Source organism: Etheostoma spectabile, chromosome 20, assembly GCF_008692095.1.
Source record: "Etheostoma spectabile isolate EspeVRDwgs_2016 chromosome 20, UIUC_Espe_1.0, whole genome shotgun sequence".
NCBI classification, from domain to species: Eukaryota; Metazoa; Chordata; class Actinopteri; order Perciformes; family Percidae; genus Etheostoma; species Etheostoma spectabile.
This window is the reverse complement of record NC_045752.1, coordinates 10,736,331-10,758,415: the sequence shown is the minus strand read 5'-3', so window position 1 is coordinate 10,758,415 and position 22,085 is coordinate 10,736,331. Positions and strand designations below refer to the sequence as shown.

Below are 22,085 nucleotides of genomic sequence, written 5' to 3'. Positions count from 1 at the left end.
TGCAGTAGATTATAAAAAAATGCAATTTGAATGTCTGTGAGTTACCTGTAGTAGCATTTTCCAAGTTGAACTTTCCACCACCAGTCTTTGAATTGAGCATGTTCTGTAGCTTGAGCAGCCAAATCTAAAGCCTGGACAAGAAATATAAAAGTTGTGTTGCATTAATAATAGCCAACAATCTTACAAAGTAATATGAATTTCCCTTTTAACATAGATTTCTTAAACACTTACATTCTTTACATCATTTTCATGATGGAAGATGTACTCGAACAGTGTCTGAAAAGGGAAATTATGGTTACTTGTTGTGAAGAGAAGAAAGCAATGATCTTGATTTATTTTTGCAAGTCTCAGTCTTACCCTGGATAAATTAGGCTTTTGGGAATACTTGGCCAGGTTTAGTCTCGACAAGTTTATGAAAGGTCCTTCTGGATTGGTTAACATTGAAGCCTGAGAAAACAGTGAAACAAATCAGTCATGCTAAATGTTTCAGGCTTTCTTCACAATTGATATAGCAAAATAAAACAATTAAAAATAAACTGGTGCACTAAACGTTATTGGTCTAACAATATTAATATAAAGAATATTGTATTCCCTGTCAATGCCTCTTGTTTGCTTGTCTGTTTCTGTGTGTCTTGTTTGTGAGTTGCAGACATCGTTCTTGCTGTTGTGTTTTTGTTGTGTCACCCTCCTTCCTCTCTTTGTTTTGGTGTGGAACATTTACTTGTAAGGAAGGATTGTGGAAAAAAGGTGCACTGTGCCTTCTTCTGTATGTGTAGTGTACTTTTCTGTATATTGTCATCTAGACCAATGTATATAAAATACTATAAACAAAGATAAATAAAACAAAATCCAATATTTTTTTTTTTTTTAAAGGGAAAGATAAAATCAGTTATGTTAGCTTAAACTGACTGGACCGATCCTGAGTTTCAAGAGCTCTGGTGGGAAACATATATTTGTGTTTTACACAGAGCTTCTCAGTTGCTGCAGACTGACACAATTTAAGACATATTTCCTTACCGTTCCCAGACGGATAAATCTGCCAGAAGCGCTAGTGACAGGACGAGCAGTGCTTGCAGTGCGTGGGGTCTTGATGGCCTGTTCCATTGTTCCAGGACGCCCTGACTGTGTGCTGGGTCTCACAAATCCTGTGATAGGACGCCCTGATTGCGTCATAGGCCTTGAATTCAGAAAAGAAAATTCAAATTGTACGTAGTTGAAAATCAAGTCAATGGTAAAATTTCAAATAATAACACAATCATTGTCTGGCAGACAGCACCTGACAGCAGGCGTGGCACCTCCACCCTGACTTGTTCCGGGAAGCCTCAGTGATGTTCCGGGTCCTGGAAGAAAGTCAAGTCTAATTAATTAGACAAATTAAACGTTAAATTAAAAGTAAATGTATTAATTATATATTTTCTTAACGTAGGCACTGTGAATATTCTAAACATACGGGCAACTTGAGCAATAGAGCTCTCATCCAGCATCATCTCAGCAATCCCTTCCTGATCGACCTCAACTTCGTCGATGTATACCATCTCTGTAAGAGCACGGGTTTTCAAGCTCCATGCAGCCTACGAAGCACACAATGATTCAATCATAATGAGGGCTTCAGATGTAAAAATGAACATGTTACAATCAGGATCTATGTTGACCTATCAACAAGAAAAATAATGGCAAAGGAAGACAGAGAGGAACAAGGTTACCTCTGAGATAGGTAACGACGAGTCCTTGAGACAGCATGCAATGAGTTAGTAAGTGAAGAAGAAAGTTGAGGACAGATGTGAATAAATGGATAACCTTTTAAAATGAATGGAAAATGTGGTGCAAGGAAAAACAAAAATGAAATGCAGTGTAACGTTTTTCATCTACAATTAAGGCACATGTGGATTCAACGACGTGCCAGTTAACACAGCGTTACCTAAATTAAATTACTATACTCTACAAAGACTCAACTAAACCGGCTTATACTCAGGTTCTACCGCTTTCCTGCGTTAGCAAACAAGCAGGCTTTCCTTAATGGATAATCGCTAGCACGCTAGGCTAACTTTACCACAGTTACGTTACCTGGTCGTACGGGTTGTCTTGTAGTATTTTTGAGCAAATATCAGAACATTGTTGGAGCTTTCGCCTCCTGAAATAGCTCCACGCCAAAAACAAAGGGTCCATCGTCACCTCCATTGCTTTTTTTGAGGAAAAATGTTTGGAAGAATCGGTTACCAAGCTATTTAGCAAAGCTAGGATGATGGCGATACCTTCTTTAACTGTCTATGGGCGAGACCAAAGCTTTCCCTGTCGCTCGGCAACGACGGAAAAGGGCGGTGCTTTACTGACGTAATTTCCTCTGATAAAATCAAAATAAAATAAAATAAAGATAATACGCAATGTTTTTTTTTTTTTATAAAGGTGCTTAATAAATCATGTTTAAGTTAGATTATCACATCTTACTGCTGTTTTTCATATCAAATAAATAATGCCCAGTACATCAAAGAAGAAACAAGAAAATAAGATGAAAGTGATATACAATAAAGATAAAATATAATTGAAAATGAATCCAATTAAGGCATAGTTTATCTTACTCCAGTGTCTCTAAATAACTAATGAAATACATAATTGTATTGAGCACAGCTTAAGAGACTCAATATAATTTCCATATTTGATACTGAAAAATTTAAAATGGAGATATTTTTAAAACATAGAACTGAACATGGATATACAATATACCTGATAAAACTAATAATTAAACAGTTAGTTGTATTTTCTGATGCTCATATCAGTAGCTTAGAATGTTATTTTACATTACTTTCACCTAATGTAAAATAAAAAGAATTTGCTTGTACATCACTCATCTAGGAAGCTCATGAAGCAAAGGTTTTGTTGTTTCTTTTCATCTTACAAAACTCACATTTATTTGGGACTCCTGTAGATTAAAATAAAAGTTTTTTAAATTATGTTTTGGTCTGTGTGTGAGTGTGAGTGTGAGTGTGTGTGTGTGTGTGTGTGTGTGTGTGTGTGTTCTTGCGTGCGTGCGTGCGTGCGTGCGTGTGTAAAATACACACATTCAGAGCAGGATATTTCTAATAAGACACAATGACTAACTGTTAAATTTAAATTCTGTTATGCAGTTTTAATTAGAGCCTAGCATAACTTTTCTAGCCTTTTTCCACCAGGATGAGTTAAAGAATCTGATTGGATGACAAACTGATCCGTCATCTTTGTGGGCGGTACCTGTGGAATAACAGTGCAGCTCCATCTTTGTAGGATTTGACAGGAGCTCTGACCTGTGTCGAAGAGGACCGCCAGCTTTGGGCTGAGGAAGTCCAAGTGGATTCTCACAATGAAAACAACAGCTTAGAAACCTGTTTCTTAAATAGAGACGGAGGGCTTTCATCTTATCGGACTGCAAGACTACAAATTCCCGTGACCCTCAAACATGCCTAATTTCAACGCTCTATCTGGATTGGTAAAAATCGAACGGAACTAATGGGACACACGGGCTTAAAATAAATCCTTATTGGTGAATGACACTATATCAGAAACCCTACGTGATATAGACACAGAGACACACACGGAAGTGCGGACATGGCTGACAGAACTGCTCCCAACTGCCACCTGAGACTGGAATGGGTGTACGGATACCGGGGACATCAGTGCCGCAACAACCTGTACTACACCGCCGCCAAGGAAATAGTCTATTTTGTCGCTGGTGTGGGAGTTGTGTACAACACCCGGGAGCATAAGCAGAAATTTTACCTGGGCCACAACGATGACATAATCAGGTAGTGTTGATACACACAACAGTTAGTTTTCAGCACCTCGGACAGCATCTGACCCACAGCAGAATTGACATGAATTGATACTGTAGTGTTGTCATTGTGGGTGCTTGTGCAATGTAATATGATATAGTTTTAGCTTCATAGGGAGCTCGAGGGTGCACACACCTGCTCAACAGCATCCCCGGAGTTAGTAAGGGGCTTCAGTATTACTCCAGTAGGACAGATGCTTTTTTTTTTTTTTTACCAGCCCTCCAGATTGAAGGGTGGTCTTTCTCACTACTAGAGATTACATTGTTGTCACTCATGTAGTTGCAGGGCTGCTAGAATATTGCATTGGAGTTAATCAATTAAACCCAAATTAATCATTTAGGGGAAATGCCACTTACATTTTATCTGAGCTCAAGGTGATTCTTTTTTTTTGTCCAACTAAAAGTCTAAAACGTAAAGATATTAAATTTACACTTACTGAGAAAAGCAAATCCACTCAAAGAATGTGTCATTAGAAAACATTTGCCATTTTTGCTTAATAAATGACTCAAACGATTAATTGATTTTCAGAAAAGTTGACTATTAATTTTCAATAGATTGTCTAAACAATTTTTTCTTTGGTGGAGTTCTTAGATTGCTGGCAAAAAAGCACATGTGGGAGCAATCATATTAATGTGCAATTCAAAAAAAAATGCACCTGAACAGCTGTCCTTGAAGGCATCCTCCTTGGATTAGAATGCTTTCCATGGGTTGTGGTAACTCAAACAAACCTTGAATCACCTTCTCTTTGATAATGCAGCAGAGTAACAAGTGTTACATCACACATGTAATTATCCTGCCTTTCCAACTGTTTTCTCAACATGCCACACAACAGTGAACTGTGTTCAACGCTCCAGCGCTTGTGCTGACATGTGTGTGTGGGTTGGCCTGGAGATGACTAGCATTCTATACTGTGCCGGTAGTCAGCTGGACTCCTGATCCATTATTAATGGCACAATAGAGATACTAACCCACCAGTGCCCTGTGGGTGAAGTGCCAGAGTTCAAACGCTTAGCTGAAGAAGTCACTGACTGCATTTACAAGACTAATGACTATGCAAAAGTAATGAATTGGTTAACCCTCTAATTGGCTATCTGAAGGCCTAGATCTGTTTTTACTATTGCAAGCACATTCGTCCGGATTATGTCAGACCAGGCTCCTTATGGTGTAATTTGGTCTTTTCTTACTTTTCTGCAGCCAGGTTGTTTAAGCTTTAGCATTATAAAGATATTTACAGTAGCCTACAAGCTACACGGATCTCCTGAGCTGTCTATTATTGTTGAAGCACACCAGGTAGTCATTTTAAATGCAGATCTCAGAGGAGTGCTCGTGAAGCTCTCATAAACCTTTTACTTAGACGCTATGACACAACCAGGAGCAATCCTCAGCAGATCCATTGCTGAATAACTGTTGGACTGCTCTCACGTTGCACTAGCTCATGTGGAATAGATGCTGCCCCCTCAGATAGCACTATGATTCAAATCCCTCTTTGTTGCTCTTGTCTTCCGTTTTCTGTCAATTTTGTTTGCTTGCGAGCTACATATAAATTGGTGTTTTACTTCATGAATTAATTACTGGCCTTGTTTCTCCCTCCTGGTTTTATCTTGCCCGGCAGTCTCTTAACTGGTATCCCAGTCTTATGTAGATGAGCTAATAGGCAGGTTTTCACATGAATGAAAGTCTCAGCTGTTCATGCCAGCAAAACAGGAATACAAGATAGTCTGGCCTTCTTTAGCAGGTCTGGCTCTTAAATTTAATTCATAGGTTATTGGGCAATAACATAAAAGACTGAGAATGTAATGGGTCGTAGTTAAAACACAATTGCCCTCGAGTCATGTTCGTAAAATGAGTAGCTAAAAACTGTTTTTTGCTATTCTTTCCTCACATCTTTCTGTAGTTGTTCCACTCTTTTGCAGTTCAGATATTTATTCCAGTCTCAAACTCAAAGAACCTGAGGCTACTGCTAATAACCTGCAGGAGTCAGTACCACAAAAATTAATCTCCTTTTCCAAGCACGCTGACATGCAGAACATGTACACACTGACCTGAAGAATGCACACAAGTAAATTCAAAACATGCACACTAAAAAATAAGCTGAAAGATGCTTTGAGTGTGTGAGTTCCCATAACCATTGCAAAACAGCACACACAATCCAGTCCAGGTAGGAAGATTGGAGGTGAAGTAACCGTTTTTATTCATATTATACATATATCTGTATCAATAAGAATGTCTGTTGTGATGGGGGCGGAAGGAGGACCCAAACGCAGTGTAGCAGGTAGGAAGGCAAAAAGGGTTTATTGGGGGAAAACACAGCAGCAACAGATACCAAAAAACGTCAAAACACAGGGAGCCAGAGAAAAACCAAAAACCGAAGCACAAGGGCTGGAAACTCACAGGGGAAGGTAAACAGGCAAAAATATCACAGGGAAGTCTTACTGGAGCTGGAACAGAGGAGAGGTGACGACACGCTGGAGAACGAAAGGATCTAACAAGAGGCAAAGGAAACACTGGGGTTAAATACATGAGGTAATGAGGTAATAGGGAACAGATGAGACAACAGGTGAATCACATTAGGGCGGGGCTGGACAATCAGACAAACAAAGTAAAGCTAGACTAGACAAGACAGGACAAGACAGGAAGATGACTACCAAAATAAAGCAGAAAGCATAACAAACACACAGGGAAACATTAGACAGAATCTATGACACCAGACTAGGGAGAAAACCGGGACAAAAACACAGGGAAGGCCAAATGGGAAAATAACCCCAAACAAAAACCCCAACCCACAACAGTCTCTTTCTGTAAGTCTTAAGCAGTGTCCTCACTTAGGAACCTATTGGCCCCTCAATGCTGGCCTGGTGTTCCCGGTACCTTCTTCCCTACCTCAACAAGGAGAAAAGACTGTTCCCCTTTTACCCTTGTTGCCCTGGTGCGTTGGCATCAGCATTTAAAAATGTCAAAAGATAGCCAAACTTAGCTTTATTTTCTGCTGTTATTCAAAATCTTGGCTTATTTTTTGTGAAAAAAGTGTGAAAGTTAATGAGAGAGTGTTGTGGACTCAGGAATAAAAGGCTGTCTCATGTTACAATATCTTGTTAACTTTATGATGGAACACAGCCAGTGTTATGGATTATAGATGCCAGACCCAGACTGGTCTTGTTTTAGTGAGCTTGAAGAGATGCAGTGAATACATTTCTATTAATATTGCCTAATTAATTATGTTTTTCTTGTTAGAATTTGCAGGAAGGTGCATGCAATAAAATGTGTCAGGTTTGCAGAGAAGACTCTTGCACCTGTACTCTGTGAACTGTATGAGCCAATGTGAATTAACTCTACATATTAATGTACGAGCTAAAGTCAAGTCTGTAAAGTCATTATTGTATGTTTGATATACTGTACATGCAATATTTGAGTTTCTAACAATATTGCTATTGCAAAAATGTTTTTTGCTGTACATTTCCTAAAACATTGTTTTTTTCTGTTGATTTTGGTCTCAACAGAATACCTCTGTATTTAATCATTTATAATTGTAAATCAAAAGATGCCCATACATTTTAATTTACCATAACCACAAGGGGGAAAAGTAGAAAACAGGTATAATAAAAGAAGATCTAGTGAGTAGATGATAGGGAAAAAAGCACATCATGCCAATAACTTTTGCTGACTTTTGTTTCTTACCTTTACACGTATTTCCAGGTGCTATGTGCAGAGTGTCAGTGAGATGCTGAGGTCGTAGGTCCCATCATCACTGTGAGTAGCTGGCTGGTCTCTAAGGAGCAGATCTGCCGTCCCCAATTAGGATCTGTCAGAGTTCAGTACGTTAACTTAGCACAATGGCATGATTCAGCATTGTTGTCGCTGAGATTAAAGAAATGAACTCCGACGGATGTCTCGTTTAAGTGGTGATGTTATGAATATTTCACACAGATGAGGAGCAAGAGGCTACACATGCCCTCACTTAGAAACAGCATCAATGTTAATGGTGCCAAGCTTAAGATTAATATAGTTTATTTATGAGTGGATGAGGACAAAATTAAATACCACAATTTTTTGGACCAAATACCTCAGTATTAATATATTATATATATTTTGGAAATGATAATTGATGAAGTTTGTGGGTATGATGATGAATTATTTATGTTAACTTTACTCGGAAACAGTCAGCTGGACAATTAAGTAGAGCTGAAGTAATTAGTGTCCATACATCGATTAGTTGATTGATCAATCATCATTACAGCGCTGCAATTAATATCAAATGTTATCAAAAATCACTGAATGATATCTAGTCTGGTACCAGGACAACATTATATTCATTGGGGCTGTAATCATGATTATATTCATTTCCGATAAATCTGTCAATTAGCCTTCTTTTACAAGAGATTGATTAATTGTTACACATAAAATGTCAGAAAATAGTGGAAAGCGCCTATTACAATTTCCCACTGCCATTAGATTTAACTATTTAATGACATAGTGAAATTAATTGTTTAGTCCAACTAAAACCCCAATATATTCAATACACAGTGCTATAAAACAGAAAAAAGCAGCAAATCCTCTCATTTTAGAAGCTTTAACCAGCAAAATCTGGAAATGTTTCCTAATAAATGACTTAACCCATTATTAAAGAAATTAAACGTCTTTCAATTTACTAATCAATTAGCTGATAAATTGCTTCAGTGCAAATATAAGACACCATATTAAGTGAAGACATCCACTAATTTAGTTTTTCTGAATTATTTGAGGACTAAAAAAAATGAAACCTACCCATTTGGGTGTCATGATGGCATGTTCAGCCTGATGTCGCCCCCGTTTAAATCCTCTTTGTCCCTTTTGACTTTCTAATAAAGCAGAGCACTACTATAGTCATTGATTGTTTACTTTCACACCTGGTTTTATATTTACAGATTGCCGTGTAGGAGTTTCAGATGGAGTTTGATGGGCAGCTCCATTAAAAATACTGTGGAATCCTGGGTAATATCCCGTACTGTATAGACCTTCAGAAACATCCTAATCCTCTGCTCTTTTTAATCCACTGTATAGACAAACAATCAGACAAAGGGAACTACTGTGGGTAATGTGAATCAAGGTGTTCTCAGTTGCTCACTATATCATAAGGTTCTATTATAATTCGTGCACATATAATAGAAAAATCGATTGTTTTCCTTGTGTGGAAGAAAGGGAAACATTGAGCTGGAATGGTTAAAGGTATTTCTCGTGCTCTTCGATGTCGCTTAGTTGACCTTCGTCTCTTCCTGTGCTGCATTTTTGCGTCTTCCCCTTGGAAAATCAACTCTTCCGGCAGTTGTTTTTACTCTTATCGACATGAAAACAGGCTGTTTAATTGCTGCAGTATTTAGCTTGTTTGTACTACAGGACTTGGCAGATGGAAGACAGACGCATCAAACAGCCGTAGCCTATTTCAAACAGGAGAACCACGGTGATGCACTGCAGGCTAAGTCATTAGCGATGGCATTTAGAAAGCTCTTCAACTGACAGAAATGTAAATGAAACAGGGATCTTGTTGTAGCTGGCTCACAGGCCACACTGAATTTTCCAAGCAGTATCATTGACATAGCGCACATATTAAAGGTGGTTGAATGTGAGACATAACTGAAGTGATGTCCAGCTTAGTTTCAATGTTGCTTGCAAATTCTTTTGGCCTCATTCATAGCTGTTGGACATTTTATTCTTCACACTTGTTGTCCCAGTGTCAAACCAAACAGATTTGCTGTACAATACATGCTTGTGCCAGAGCAGTTTTCTCAGCTGTGTCTGTCTGCATCTAAAAGTGTTCCAATCATTTCTTTTCTCTTCCTCTGAATGCTATTTATAGTTGCCTTGCTCTGATTATATAATTCATAAAAGTAAGATGCAAAATTGTGCCAGGTTTTGGAGCGAGGTTTAACAAAGAAAAGTGCAGGTGATGAGAAAAGACCAGGAGAGAGAGTTGAAGGAGGACAAAGACCTGTCACATCTCACCCACCTCAGCTTTCAGAGACATTACACCGTCAAATCTTTGTCACGCTGTGCACACAGAATGCAGATGAGGTGTCATGAGTCTGACAGAAAGATTCCTGCTTGAGAACTTTGGAGGACAGAGACAGAGAAAGACAGGGAAGACTGAGTTGTAAAGTGTGAGAAAATGAAAGTGGAAGAAGACCTCATTTATCTTAAGCTGCTTGTTCTCAGCAGGTTGAGACTGCCCGGCCTGCGAGGGCTCATCCAGCGTGCTGTCTGAATACAAGCCAGGGTTAGAAATTCTGGAGAGCAAAACGGGCAGCCTGATTATAATGGAGGGAGCTCCGTCACAGCATGAAATATATAGGCCAGGACTAGGCAAGAGGAAGAATTGCCCAGTGAATCACTCAGGCCTGCCTGGAACGTGACTGGCGGCCACTGAAAGGATGGGAGGGAGTGACAGCTTTATACAGCAGGCTGTTGCTCAGCTGTAGAGTGGGAATGCTTATGGGTGGGGGAGGTACGAGTGGAGTGGAGGGAACGGGGGAGATTATGTAAGAGTGTTACAAACATGCCTGGTGATGCAAGAAATCCCAGATGAATTATAAAAGGTAAAATGGGCAGAGAAGGGACACTAAGAAAATAAACAAAAATGGAGACGAAAGAAGTTCACCGATTCACCAATACTGCTTTTTATACTATATGAACATCCTGTATGCATGCATGAAGCCAGGCTGTGCATTTGAGCATGGCTTAGTTAAATGGTCAAGCTGCCCCTCTGCTTCCATATTCAGACCCATCATAGACTTAATGTGTTCATCTCATCCCAGGGGTTTCCGCTGTTTTGGTAAATCCATTGTCTGTTCCCAACACACATACACACATGCATGAAAGCATGCAAAATGGCAATGCTAACCAGATGTTTTCTTTCCCTTGTCTCTCTCTCTGTACAGTTTAGCTCTGCATCCGGAGCGTGTGTTGGTGGCCACAGGACAGGTGGGCAAGGAGCCTTATATCTGTGTATGGGACTCCTACACCCTGCAGACTGTGTCCATTCTCAAGGATGTGCACACACATGGCATTGCCTGCCTGGCCTTCGACCTCGAGGGGCAGGTACAGTTGTGACACGATTATATTATTATTTTAATTGCATTTTTAGGCTATTGTTGGATAGGACAGGTTAGACATGAAAGGGGAGAGAGACATGCAGCAAAGAGACGCAGCTCGGAATTGAACCTGCTGCCGCTGCGGCGAGCACTGGGCCTCTTTATATAGACATGCTGTACGAGGTGTGTTACCCAGGCGCCCCAGTTGTGACCAGGAAAATGACTGTTCCCCACCAGTCTTTTAATTGTTTTTAGTTCTTTCATAAGGCTCTGGTATCTTTGAAGAAAAGAGCACAGACAGAACTGAAAGTGTCAACAGAAATCTTTTAGTTTGAGAGGCACAGAAGCAGTATTCAAAACTCCACTCAAGAGCTACAGACTGGCTTTTGCAGCTCGCCCGCTGGGGTTGACTGTTTAAAATGACACATCTGTGGATACTAAAGCAGTATTGGCTGGACAGCTGCACCGAGCCATGCTCTACTTGGTAGATTTTACAGGAAAACAGTCAGCTGCAATGCTTGGTACCTTACAGTACATAACAGAGTTTCATAGGACCTGGCTGTGTTAAGGTTAGACAAGCTTCAGCACATGGGAAGCCTTTAAATACTCTTGTGAAAATAAACTGGCATCCGGACAGTGGGACTATATGTGCTAGATATTATTTGTAACTTGCTATTGAACGTTTTCATGTTATTTCTTAAACCAGCTCCCTGCAGTCTTGCCAATAGGTCACATTTACATGCTGCAGCCTCCAGCCAATGTTGATTTGGACTATATTAATCAATACTCTGCGGAAGCATCTCTAGGTTTTTATCTTTGCAGGTCTCGCTTTTCCTCCCGTAGGAGCTCTCAGAATTATACCTCCTGTATTTTGCAGTAAGAGACAGGAAGATGACCCCATGCCATTTTCCTGCTCGGGTAGAAAGCTGGGGATTTAGATGGAATGTGACAGTGTTTAAAGCCAGAGGAGGCTCCATCGCTTCTCAGTTTAGTGGCTCTATTTACTCTTCTTCTCTCCCCTTCCTGGATTAGAGGAAGTCAGAGCTGAACTCAAGACAATCCCAAGGAATGCCTTGTGCCATTTCTACATCCATCTATTAAAGCAATATCAAAATATACACTGATGTTTAAGACATCTCTTCTAGGTATTTCATTATGAGCTTCCGCTGTGCTGTCAGGTCAAAAGAGTATAACTCACTTCTAATTGTTGTTGAGACATTTATCATAAACCAAAAATGTCAACCTCATGGTGGTGCTAGAGAAAAGGTCAGAAGATCACTAAGTCCTAAGGATTCCTCACCTGGGGACCATGAATGTCTGTACAAAACTTCAAGGCAATCCCTTCAAAAGCTGTTGAAAGATTTCAGTCTGGACCATCCGTAGAGCCACACCGCTAGTGGCTGTACTTTTCAACCCCCTAATCCACATGGTTTTACAGGGTTTTGTCACGCATGGCCTCTTTGCTCATAATTAAATACAGACTTCTCTTAATACATGTGAATACAAGTGCAAATGCCTCAGCAAAGACTTCTATCCATAGCTGAACACTGTCGCAGCAGTGGATCAGAGGACATCTTCTATCATGTAAAGCAAGCTGCAGAGTGGAGAAGGATTTCCATAAGAGCTGCTCTCTTCTCTTCTGCTTCACTGCTGCTGCTGCCGCTACTGCCTACTCACTCAGTCAGCTATAGGAGGCTCCTCCAGCTAAAGCACTCAAATGTGCACACTGGAAGTGCCAGGGGCTGGACAACTGTTCTGTTCTGCTCTATAGCCATTATTAGCCCTTTCATATTGCCCTGCCATGCTACAGTAGAGGTAAGTTTGTTTTGCAGTGATTAGTGCAACAGAGCAGTCGGTTTAATATGTTATGTCTTGTTTTTGCTCTCTTTGCAGTGTCTGGTGTCTGTGGGTTTGGACTCTAAAAACACAATCTGTGTGTGGGACTGGAGGAGAGGGAAGGTTTTGGCAGCTGCTCCCGGTCATACAGACAGGGTAAACACTTTCTTCCTCCCTTGTCTCCATCACAAGCTCAGTATCGACCACCTCAATTAGTTATAAACGCAGGATGGAGCGTCTACCCAAAAGGGACCTACAGTAAACAAGTTAGGCCTGATTGATTGTGAGCTTTCCAGAGCCCGTCTGAGAGGGTGCAGGGCTAATGAAAAGGAATTTCAAAAAGATGAAATACAGGCAGCTGTTGTTTTCTAATTCAGCCCACACACATTATAACACAGCCTTTGCAAAACAGACAGACACACACACACACACACACACGCACACACATATACACAAACACTTTCTTTTTATTTCCCCTGTGGTTTTTATATTGTTGACCATCTGTCATAAGAAATCTGAATATTAGAAGTCCAGGAATCTGATTAAATTTGAACAGAATTTTACTAAATGGACATAATATGTTTCCCTCTTTTTGCCCGCCTTTCCTGCTTTACCTGTGCTTATCCATGCACCTTACTTTTCTTTTTTGTCTGTCATGTCTACGTACCTTTTGTTTGTTTGTAAACTGTAAAGCGTCTTTGAGTGTTTAGAAAAGCGCTATAAAAGATGAATGTAATATTTATTATTATTATATTTGAAGAGTTACATGAAAGATCAGTATGCTGTATAATAATATTGTGATGTTGTGTGTTTTCTCCCGACAGATATTTGACATATCATGGGATTTGTACCAGCCAAGCAAGCTTGTTAGCTGTGGAGTCAAACATATCAAGGTACAGCACTTCCTGGTCATTTACACTTTGCAGGTTGCAGCCGGCTCTCAAGAGCTGGGGTTCTTGTACTTCATTTGTATAATATATAAAAACAGATCATTCTTTTTAGGAGGTCTGAAGAATTTGTCGGCTTTTTCACCCCCTCCTTCGCTGCCCTCTCTGCTTTATCGCCATGACCATATCACAGTCTTAAAATAGATGTATGCAAATTCACCTTATTTCAGAGTCCATGGTTATTAGGCATTTAACATAAGTAGGACAGGCAATGACTCACAGACTCTTCTCTCAAATTTGAACAAATCTGCACTGCAGAGAGGAATCATTTTCTCTTTTCATGGGGAACCATGACTCTGCTACTCAGCTTCCCTTCTCAGCTCTCATTTAGCTTTTAAAAACTCTACTGTACAAACTGCAGCTGTGCTTTTTTCCCTTCTCGGTCCTATCTCTATCACTATAACACTTTTTCACAGATGAGTGGGTTGGTAAATCTTTTATGAGTTCATGCAGGGTATCTTGCCAAAGCCTTCCCTTTGGGATATGTAGTAGTGTTTCAGGAGTGGCATGGCCATTAGGAAATAACAAGGAGTCCAAAGTCACAGAGGAAGCTCATTTCTGAATCATTGGAAAGAGAGTAAATCATGATGCTGGGATCGGAAATGTGACCACTGGCCCAGCGAGGTTAAACATTGCAGAACGTGATGCAGTTGGGAGGTTTAGCCTACTGTACGTTCCCAGTGGTGTAACATGTCAACGATGACTCCCTCATCTCAATCCAGATTGACCTGCCTCCTCTCGTAGTAATTCCCCTCTGAACTCTTCCCCCAGCGCCGTGGCACAGAAACCCCCCTCCGGCCGACGTACCACACTCCCCCAATCAATGCTGAATCCTCCAGTCTTTCTCCTCCTCCTCTTTCCCTCCCTTCTGGGTTCCTGATGCCAAGGCAATCCAGCAATTGTCCCACAAATTCCCCAGCCTTCACCCTGTGGACCATGTGACATCTGCTCCCTGGCACTGTGCTCGTTCAGCGATTATAGCACTCAGAGCATCCAGGAGATTTAGTCCCAATAATCCACTCACTAGCAGGCTGAGGAAAACACACAACCTCTTGTGATGAGGAATGAGGCTGCTGGTGATGCCCCTCTACTCACCTCATCTGATCCACCTTGCTAATTATACAGTCATTTATGCTTCGATTAGTTCAGGACAACTCAGACCTTAGCATGGCCTTCTTCAGCCCCCCCACACACAGACACACACATACCCCCCCCCCCCCCCCCATTTATTTAATACTGTGCATGGTCCCTTCAGAAATAATTTAATTAAAGGAGACACATAATGCCAATTCACATGTTCATACTTGTATTTTGGGGCTCCACTAGAACATGTTCACACGTTTTAATGTGAAAAAAAGCGCTTTTATTGTGTTGGAAAAAGCACAGTCTGTACACATTTTTGTCAAAGTCATATTATCATTATGAGGTCATGCAGTGCTTTAATTAAATGTTCCTTCCACTATAATATACTGACAAAAAATAACGTGGGCTTGATATTCACTGTGATAGATAGAATCAACCAATAGCCAACATTCTTTTCATATCACACGGAAATGAATGACACCAATGGCTACATCTAAAAAAATCTAAACTATATGTATGGTTTTCAAAGTGGACAAAAACAATTTACTAACATGTAAGTGTGGTCCATTATGGTAGTCATGAGAGTGTGCATGTCGTATATATGTATATGTATATATATATATATATGTATGTATATATATAAATATATATATAAACACACACACACACAGAGGTGAGCTTTAATATGAGATCAAGGTTTAAGAAAATCAGCTTTGACGTTGCATCTAGTTTTGCTTACCGTGAGCTGCCAAAGATTTGACCTCTGTTAGCGTAGCATTTAACGCTCTGTCACCGTTCAGGGTCACTGTAGTCTGACAGCGGGGATATTATGAGTAAGATGACAGGGTGAATGGGATGCAGTAGCTGATGAGTTACAACTCTTTCTGCATTAATTGCATTTAAAAGGTTTTTCTTCAGAGTGAAAGTGGAAGTAACTAAGCTAAAGACATACCATTAATCCTGGGTTATCCCAGGAGCAGCTTCTACTATACTGGGGGTTCTCTGGAGGATATTTAAGAAATAAAAAGTGATTTTCAGGGAAAGCAACACTGTTAACCAGGTTTCAATACAAAGCAGTCTCATTTTCCAGGGCATTTCGATCTTTCTACTTTGCTCCCCCTCTGTGCCATCCTCTCCTGCTCCTGGCCTCATCGTAAACCCCCACAGCCTCTCGTTTCCTCTTAGTAATTCAGCACGAAGGGATTAGCCGCCGCCCGTGTCTTGCTGCCTTATCAGTTGCGGGCAGGGAGGGCTGTGCAGTCACGCCGCATCCATCCCCACTGCCTTCACAACAAGCTTGGCCGCAAAACCCCCCTTCCAACCTTCATCTCAGCCAACCCTTACCATATAACCAGCACTTGACACACTTCACTCTACATGTACTCCTTCCCAGATTACTCACACACCCATGATTTTTACTTGCTTAACCTTTAGCCACAACCACCTCGCGTAAACGTGCGCATTTGCAAAAAACTCCCTGAGAGCTCAGTTAGGAGCTCAGGATAAGGGAAGATCTGCCCTGTTGAGGTGCGTACAAGCTTTAGATTTTGATTGCAGGGCTGTATCTGCGGCTGTGATGCATGTCTCTGATAATCGATCCCTCCTGTTTGCACACAGGAGCCCTATCAGTCAGGAGGATAGTTGTTAGTGAAGGTGACAGGCTGTCACTGCCGAGGAGCTCATTTGTTCATCCTGTCACTATCAAGCCTCAGGTCTTGTTGTCAAAAAACACCACCTACAATTTCTGTCTTTTATGAGTGAAATCATCCGGGGTAATTTTTTTTGCAATGAACCGGATTTCTGGTATTGTGCAGGAAAATTCTCCATTAGGAAGAACAGAAAATATGTCTGTTGTTCTGTCATTTTCCTCCAGTTTGCCGACAATGAGTGTGTCTCTGTTTCATGTGCTGACGGCCATGTGTCAGCCTTCGAGACGCCTTCCTCAAGCTTTCTCCCTGTGATCTCATCTCCATGCAGACAGTGCGTCTCTCTTTCACTCTCTCCGCCTCTGTTTGATGGATTTAACCCTCAGACGAGGCCGTGCCCATGCATCCCAATGACCTTGTTCATAAATAACGAGCCTGCGTGTGTGCTTGCATGTGTCTGCGTCTGCTGCATGCTGATCAGGTGGTTACAGCACTGACCCCCAGGAAGGGTTCCCAGTATCACAAGAAGAGGAAGGGAAGCATTTGAATTTGACTTTGCGTGTGTGTATGTGTGCGTTTGTGTGTGTGTGTGTGTGTGTGTGTGTGTGTGTGTGTGTGTGTGTGTGTGTGTGCGTGCGTGCGTGGGTGCGTGGATGCGTAGGTGCGTGTGTTTTAGCGAAGTTGCTCTGTGTGTGGCTGACAAAACCATAAATGACATAATGGCTTTCAATCTTTTTTATCCAAATTTTCTATAATTGACCATTTGGCTCTTTCAGGACAGGATTACATGGGGGATTATTAGCCACCATACTCTTTTACACTTTCTGTTTGTTTGCAGTTTTGGAGCTTATGCGGTAATGCTCTCACACCCAAACGTGGTGTTTTTGGCAAAACGGGGGATCTCCAAACCATCCTCTGCCTTGCCTGCGCCAAGGACGAGGTCACATATTCAGGTGCCTTAAATGGCGACATCTACGTGTGGAAAGGGATCAACTTGATGAGGACTGTGCAAGGAGCTCATGGGGTGAGTTTATAAGATCAGCATGTTTTGTGCTTTGTGGCCCTGCTGCACCATACATAAAAGTAAACTTAATCAGGGTCGAAGCCATGCACGCTGGCTTCGTTTTATTCTACTCAGTAGAAAAGGATCAGCCTTTTGCTCCACAGGATTAAATGATATCTATGGGATCAACAGCTGGGTGAGGGGATGGGCGGTTGGGGGAGGGGATAATAACTACAGTACATGTTTAATGCTGCTTTTTGTACCAGCAAATGTCTTTTTTTTGGGTTTAACATGGGGCCTCCCTGTGTAAACAGAGACTCTTAGCAAAGGAGGTCATCAGTAGAGCTTTCCAGTAATAAAATAAAAATAAAAATTACACCTCCCATAACCATGTTTTGTGTTATCTTAAGGCCACAATAGCAGGTTTGTAATTGTGAAAGCCATGTTAAACAAATGCCTGGCTGAGCAGCAGCACTATGTGGTCTGTAGCTGGGGCTGGTTCTGTCATTGCTCATTTATTGTGCAGATCCTCACTGACAGCCGGTCATTTCCTCCAGTCAGGGATTTTCAGCATGAATGTCTGTGAAGAAGGCTTTGCCACCGGGGGCCGAGACGGCTGCGTGCGGCTGTGGGATCTCAACTTCAAACCAATTACTGTCATTGATCTCAGGGAAACAGACCAAGGATATAAAGGTGATGTCAAACTGCCTCCTTTTTCCTTTAAACTGAGTACAGAAAGGTTGCAGGCCAATCTGTGGTGTCCTGGGGCACTGGAAGAATTTTTTAAATCTCCAAAAAAACCAACCTTTATGCCATTTCTGTTCTCCTTACTAATCTAACATTTTCTTTCTTGTTCTCTATTTTCTCCATCTCTTGTATTTAAAATCTTGGACCTAACAGTAGCTAGAGGGGAAAATAGCCGAGGTGGGTAATGTCATTGCAGACGGAGTAAATAACCATCTGTTTGTAGCAGTCGCCACATTGTTCTGCTGTTCCTCTTGTTGTTAGTAAGTCCAAGTTCTGTTGCAGTTTCACACTGTATACAGATGTCATTTTCATATATGTACACAGCACATGCTTCCTCCATCCTCTTCTGGCTGTATTACCCAGAGTCAGTTGGCAGATTGGCTTGACAACATGTGCTGTCATTGTATTTTCCTGTTAAAATTTCCATCCTGGGTAGTCTGCAGATAACTATTTGCACCTCCTGTCTTTATTATCCCTGTGTCTTTTATAATGACTGTATAAGCGTTGGCAAATGTCTGTCTGCCTACATGTTAGCATGCTTTTTCAATTTATTCCTGATTTTTAAGTGCATGTGTGTACTACTGATAGGGCTGTCTGTGCGCAGCGTGTGCTGGAGGGGAGATCACATCCTGGTGGGCACGCAAGACAGTGAAATCTTCGAAGTGGTCGTCCACGACCGCACCAAGCCCTTCCTCATCATGCAGGGTCACTGTGAGGGTGAGCTGTGGGCTCTAGCGGTCCACCCCACCAAGCCTCTGGCCATGACAGGAAGTGATGATCGCTCAGTCAGGTGAAGCTGGTGTCATGTTACCACGATGTGCAAATAACTGATTTTGTTTTATTCAGTATAAACCAATTCATTTTGTTTTATTTTTTTAATATCTAACTAAAATTGACAATAATAAAGCAGTTATAAATGTCAGTATGCAGAAAAATACCCAATACATAACATAACAGACACCACAAACATCATTGCTATGGTTGTTTGTCTCTATGTAATCTCATCACTGCTTTGACTCTTCATCTGTCCTATTTCTAAAGGATATGGAGCCTTATAGATCATGCGCTGATAGCTCGCTGTAACATGGAGGAGCCTATCCGCTGTGCAGCTGTGAGCACTGATGGCATCCACCTTGCGCTAGGAATGAAAGATGGCTCCTTCACCGTTCTCAGAGTGAGGTGGGTACACATTTTAAAACCCTAATGGGAAATCTTGATATGCTGTGAATGGCTACTATGATGAAGAGCTTCATCATTTTGGGTCCATTGTAGCTCCTCATTCAAACTACTTTTCTCTGCTTCCCTCCAGAGATATGACAGAGGTGGTGCACATCAAGGACAGGAAGGAAGCCATCCACGAGTTGAAGTATTCCCCCGATGGGGCCCACTTGGCTGTTGGCTCTAATGATAATTCAGTTGATATATATGGTGTGGTGCAGAGGTACAAGAAGGTGGGCGAGTGCATCGGCTCCAACAGCTTCATCACACACATGGACTGGTCCACGGACAGCAAGTACCTGCAGACCAATGACGGCAGCAGCAGGAGACTCTTCTACAGAATGCCAAGTAAGTCACATAGTCCATGTTCCCATGTTACAACTATTTGAATCCTGTTCTCTGTACAATACTGGCAATGGACAAACCAAAAAGAGTTGCTGCTTTAATATGATACTGCCCCTGAGCTCCTTTGTGAGATCAAGTGTTTTTGTCTTCTGTTGAGGTGGGAAGGAGGTGACCAACAGGGAGGAGCTGAAGCTGGTACAGTGGGCTTCATGGACATGTGTTTTGGGCCCTGAGGTTAATGGAATATGGCCCAAGTACTCAGATATCAATGACATTAACTCTGTGGACGCCAACTTTAACAATCAAGTCTTAGTAACAGCTGACGACTACGGATTAGTCAAACTTTTACGATATCCATGTGTAAAAAAAGGTAAAGAAGAGTAAGACCCAATTATTGATTTTTTAAGGAGAGTACAGATGTTCTGATATTGTTATCTACTGTGTTACTGATTTGTTTCCTCTTGATTTTAGGTGCAAAATTTAAAAAGTATTTAGGTCATTCAGCCCACATAACCAATGCCAGATGGTCACATGACTACCAGTGGGTCATAACTATTGGTGGTGCTGATCACTCAGTGTTCCAGTGGAAGTTTGTTCCTGAAAGAAAGTCTAAAGAGGCTGTACATTTAGCAGCACAAGGTAAGATAATTCCCTGGCCCAGTGATTATTTAATTGTAATATGGGAATATATTTTTTCCAAAAAAGAGGACTTTTATTTTATCTTCTGATCAATCTGATCAGTGATCTAAAACCAATCTACAGTGTAACATTTTAATGTAGCTTTGTGTGAAGAACAGTGACTTACATTACAGATATTACTTATTTCACAAAATCTGTGGCTCCTGCCAAAAAAACATTAACTGATTAGGTTGGGGTAGAGAACCGTGATGCAAATTTTGATGACTACTCAATCTCCCACTCAAATACTGCAGTGGCAGCAAAATTCCTTTAAAGGAAGATATCTTTGGGGAAATATACCTGTTAACGCTAAAGCTCACTTATTGACACATTCACAAAACAAAATATGAAAATGACATGAAGTTTGACAGACAAGTCAGCATTAGTCAGCCTTTCTTTTTTACTTTGGACAGTGCCAGGTCAGCTGTTTCCTCTTGCTTATGCATAGCTAGGCTAATTATCTCTCTATTGAGCTCAATCCTTAAAGAAATAGTTTGACAGATTGGAAAATACGATTGGTCGTTTCTTGCCAAGAGATAGATGAGGAGATTGTTGCCACTCTTGTGTCTGTATGTAAAATAAGAAGCTATCACAAGCAGCCGGTTAGCTTAGCTTAACACAAAGACTGAAAAATGAGGGAAATAAACAACTTGCCTGGACAACAGTAACAAAATCTGACTATCATCACCTTTATGCCACCAGCATCCTGAACTAGCTAAACCACCAGCGAGCAATATACTATATTGTTCTCTTTCCATACTTTTGGCTCATGAACTGCCGTTTCTATAAAGCTTTGCAAAGGAACAGCCATCACATTAATTAAGACAAATCCAATAAAAGTGAACGAAGCTTGGAAAGTATAATTGCATTGTCATTCCCAAGTCATATTTTTTCCAAAGAGACAGAGCACAGCTGTGCTTTCTGAAATTAAAGCACACACTAACTGCCTTTCTTTTTAATTTTCCTAATGGATCTTGTGAGTAGCCGCCCTTAGCTGCCAGTTCTGCTTATTGCCTTGCCTTGGCACGGCTTCACTGTGCTGCATCAGCATTTTTCATACATTTGTTTTAAGCGATGTCACTGTGAAGCTCGACTGCCTGATAAAAAGGAGATGTCACAGAATGATGACATGCTTGACCCTCGCTACCACTGAAACAGGATGCAGTGTTTTTCCCTGCGTGTGCAGAGGAATATTTGTCTGATTTAGAGGCATGGAAAGATTTTGTTGCCGATATGTGATGCAACCTTGTTTCTGCCCGCAGAGACCTTGGCAGACTCTAACAGCGAAGAATCAGACTCTGATCAGTCAGATGTACCTGAGATGGACTCAGAAATTGAGCAAGAGACGCAGCTCACGTATCGACGACAGGTTTGTGATTATATTGAGCTGTTCCCCTTGTTCTCTGATAATCATATCAACAGAAACAGTAAACAATTTTCCATGTGTATCCAGGTGTATAAAGAAGATCTACCTCAACTCAAAGAGCAGTGCAAAGAGAAGCATCGAGCAACGGCCATGAAGAAAAGAGAGCGAGCACCGGGGAGCGGGGTGAAGCTGCACTTCATTCATGGGTAGGCTTACTCTGTAGCATCATGAAAAAGAATCTCTAGAAAATCTGATATTAGTTGATGGATTTCAAGTAGACAAACATTTACAAATTGGAGACGTCTCACTTTGTAGTTAAGCCCATAATATACCATAGTCTTTTTCCTCTTTT

The 22,085-nt window shown here is 41.1% G+C and overlaps 2 protein-coding genes across 9 annotated transcripts in view; one reads left to right on the top strand and one right to left on the bottom strand.

The window, feature by feature from the left end:
- The window catches only part of ttc8 (tetratricopeptide repeat domain 8), a 5,041-nt gene extending 2,737 nt beyond the window's left edge, over positions 1 to 2,304 (bottom strand). Inside the window, exons 1-8 of one of the 2 annotated variants that reach the window (XM_032500315.1) lie at positions 2,065 to 2,283; positions 1,704 to 1,727; positions 1,451 to 1,571; positions 1,277 to 1,340; positions 1,018 to 1,177; positions 358 to 447; positions 232 to 276; positions 46 to 131 (exon numbers count right to left, since the gene is read on the bottom strand). In XM_032500315.1, the coding sequence (XP_032356206.1) occupies positions 46 to 131; positions 232 to 276; positions 358 to 447; positions 1,018 to 1,177; positions 1,277 to 1,340; positions 1,451 to 1,571; positions 1,704 to 1,727; positions 2,065 to 2,178 (704 nt within the window). In that variant the 5' untranslated portion in view covers positions 2,179 to 2,283. Of the gene's footprint in view, positions 1 to 45; positions 132 to 231; positions 277 to 357; positions 448 to 1,017; positions 1,178 to 1,276; positions 1,341 to 1,450; positions 1,572 to 1,703; positions 1,728 to 2,064 lie in introns of both variants that reach the window. The other variant, XM_032500316.1, reaches the window with a different exon arrangement.
- Positions 2,305 to 3,229: 925 nt separating this feature from the next.
- Positions 3,230 to 22,085, top strand: part of eml5 (EMAP like 5) — a 35,731-nt gene continuing 16,875 nt past the window's right edge. For 3 of the 7 annotated variants that reach the window (XM_032500302.1, XM_032500300.1, XM_032500299.1), the window contains exons 1-14: positions 3,232 to 3,776; positions 10,712 to 10,871; positions 12,758 to 12,856; positions 13,525 to 13,593; positions 17,215 to 17,400; positions 17,937 to 18,072; positions 18,280 to 18,303; positions 18,715 to 18,916; positions 19,168 to 19,305; positions 19,436 to 19,692; positions 19,847 to 20,059; positions 20,161 to 20,328; positions 21,630 to 21,736; positions 21,821 to 21,939. In XM_032500302.1, coding sequence (XP_032356193.1) covers positions 3,580 to 3,776; positions 10,712 to 10,871; positions 12,758 to 12,856; positions 13,525 to 13,593; positions 17,215 to 17,400; positions 17,937 to 18,072; positions 18,280 to 18,303; positions 18,715 to 18,916; positions 19,168 to 19,305; positions 19,436 to 19,692; positions 19,847 to 20,059; positions 20,161 to 20,328; positions 21,630 to 21,736; positions 21,821 to 21,939 — 2,075 coding nt within the window. In that variant the 5' untranslated portion in view covers positions 3,232 to 3,579. Of the gene's footprint in view, positions 3,777 to 10,711; positions 10,872 to 12,757; positions 12,857 to 13,524; positions 13,594 to 17,214; positions 17,401 to 17,936; positions 18,073 to 18,279; positions 18,304 to 18,714; positions 18,917 to 19,167; positions 19,306 to 19,435; positions 19,693 to 19,846; positions 20,060 to 20,160; positions 20,329 to 21,629; positions 21,737 to 21,820; positions 21,940 to 22,085 lie in introns of all 7 variants that reach the window. The other 4 variants (XM_032500305.1, XM_032500304.1, XM_032500303.1 and 1 more) reach the window with 2 other exon arrangements.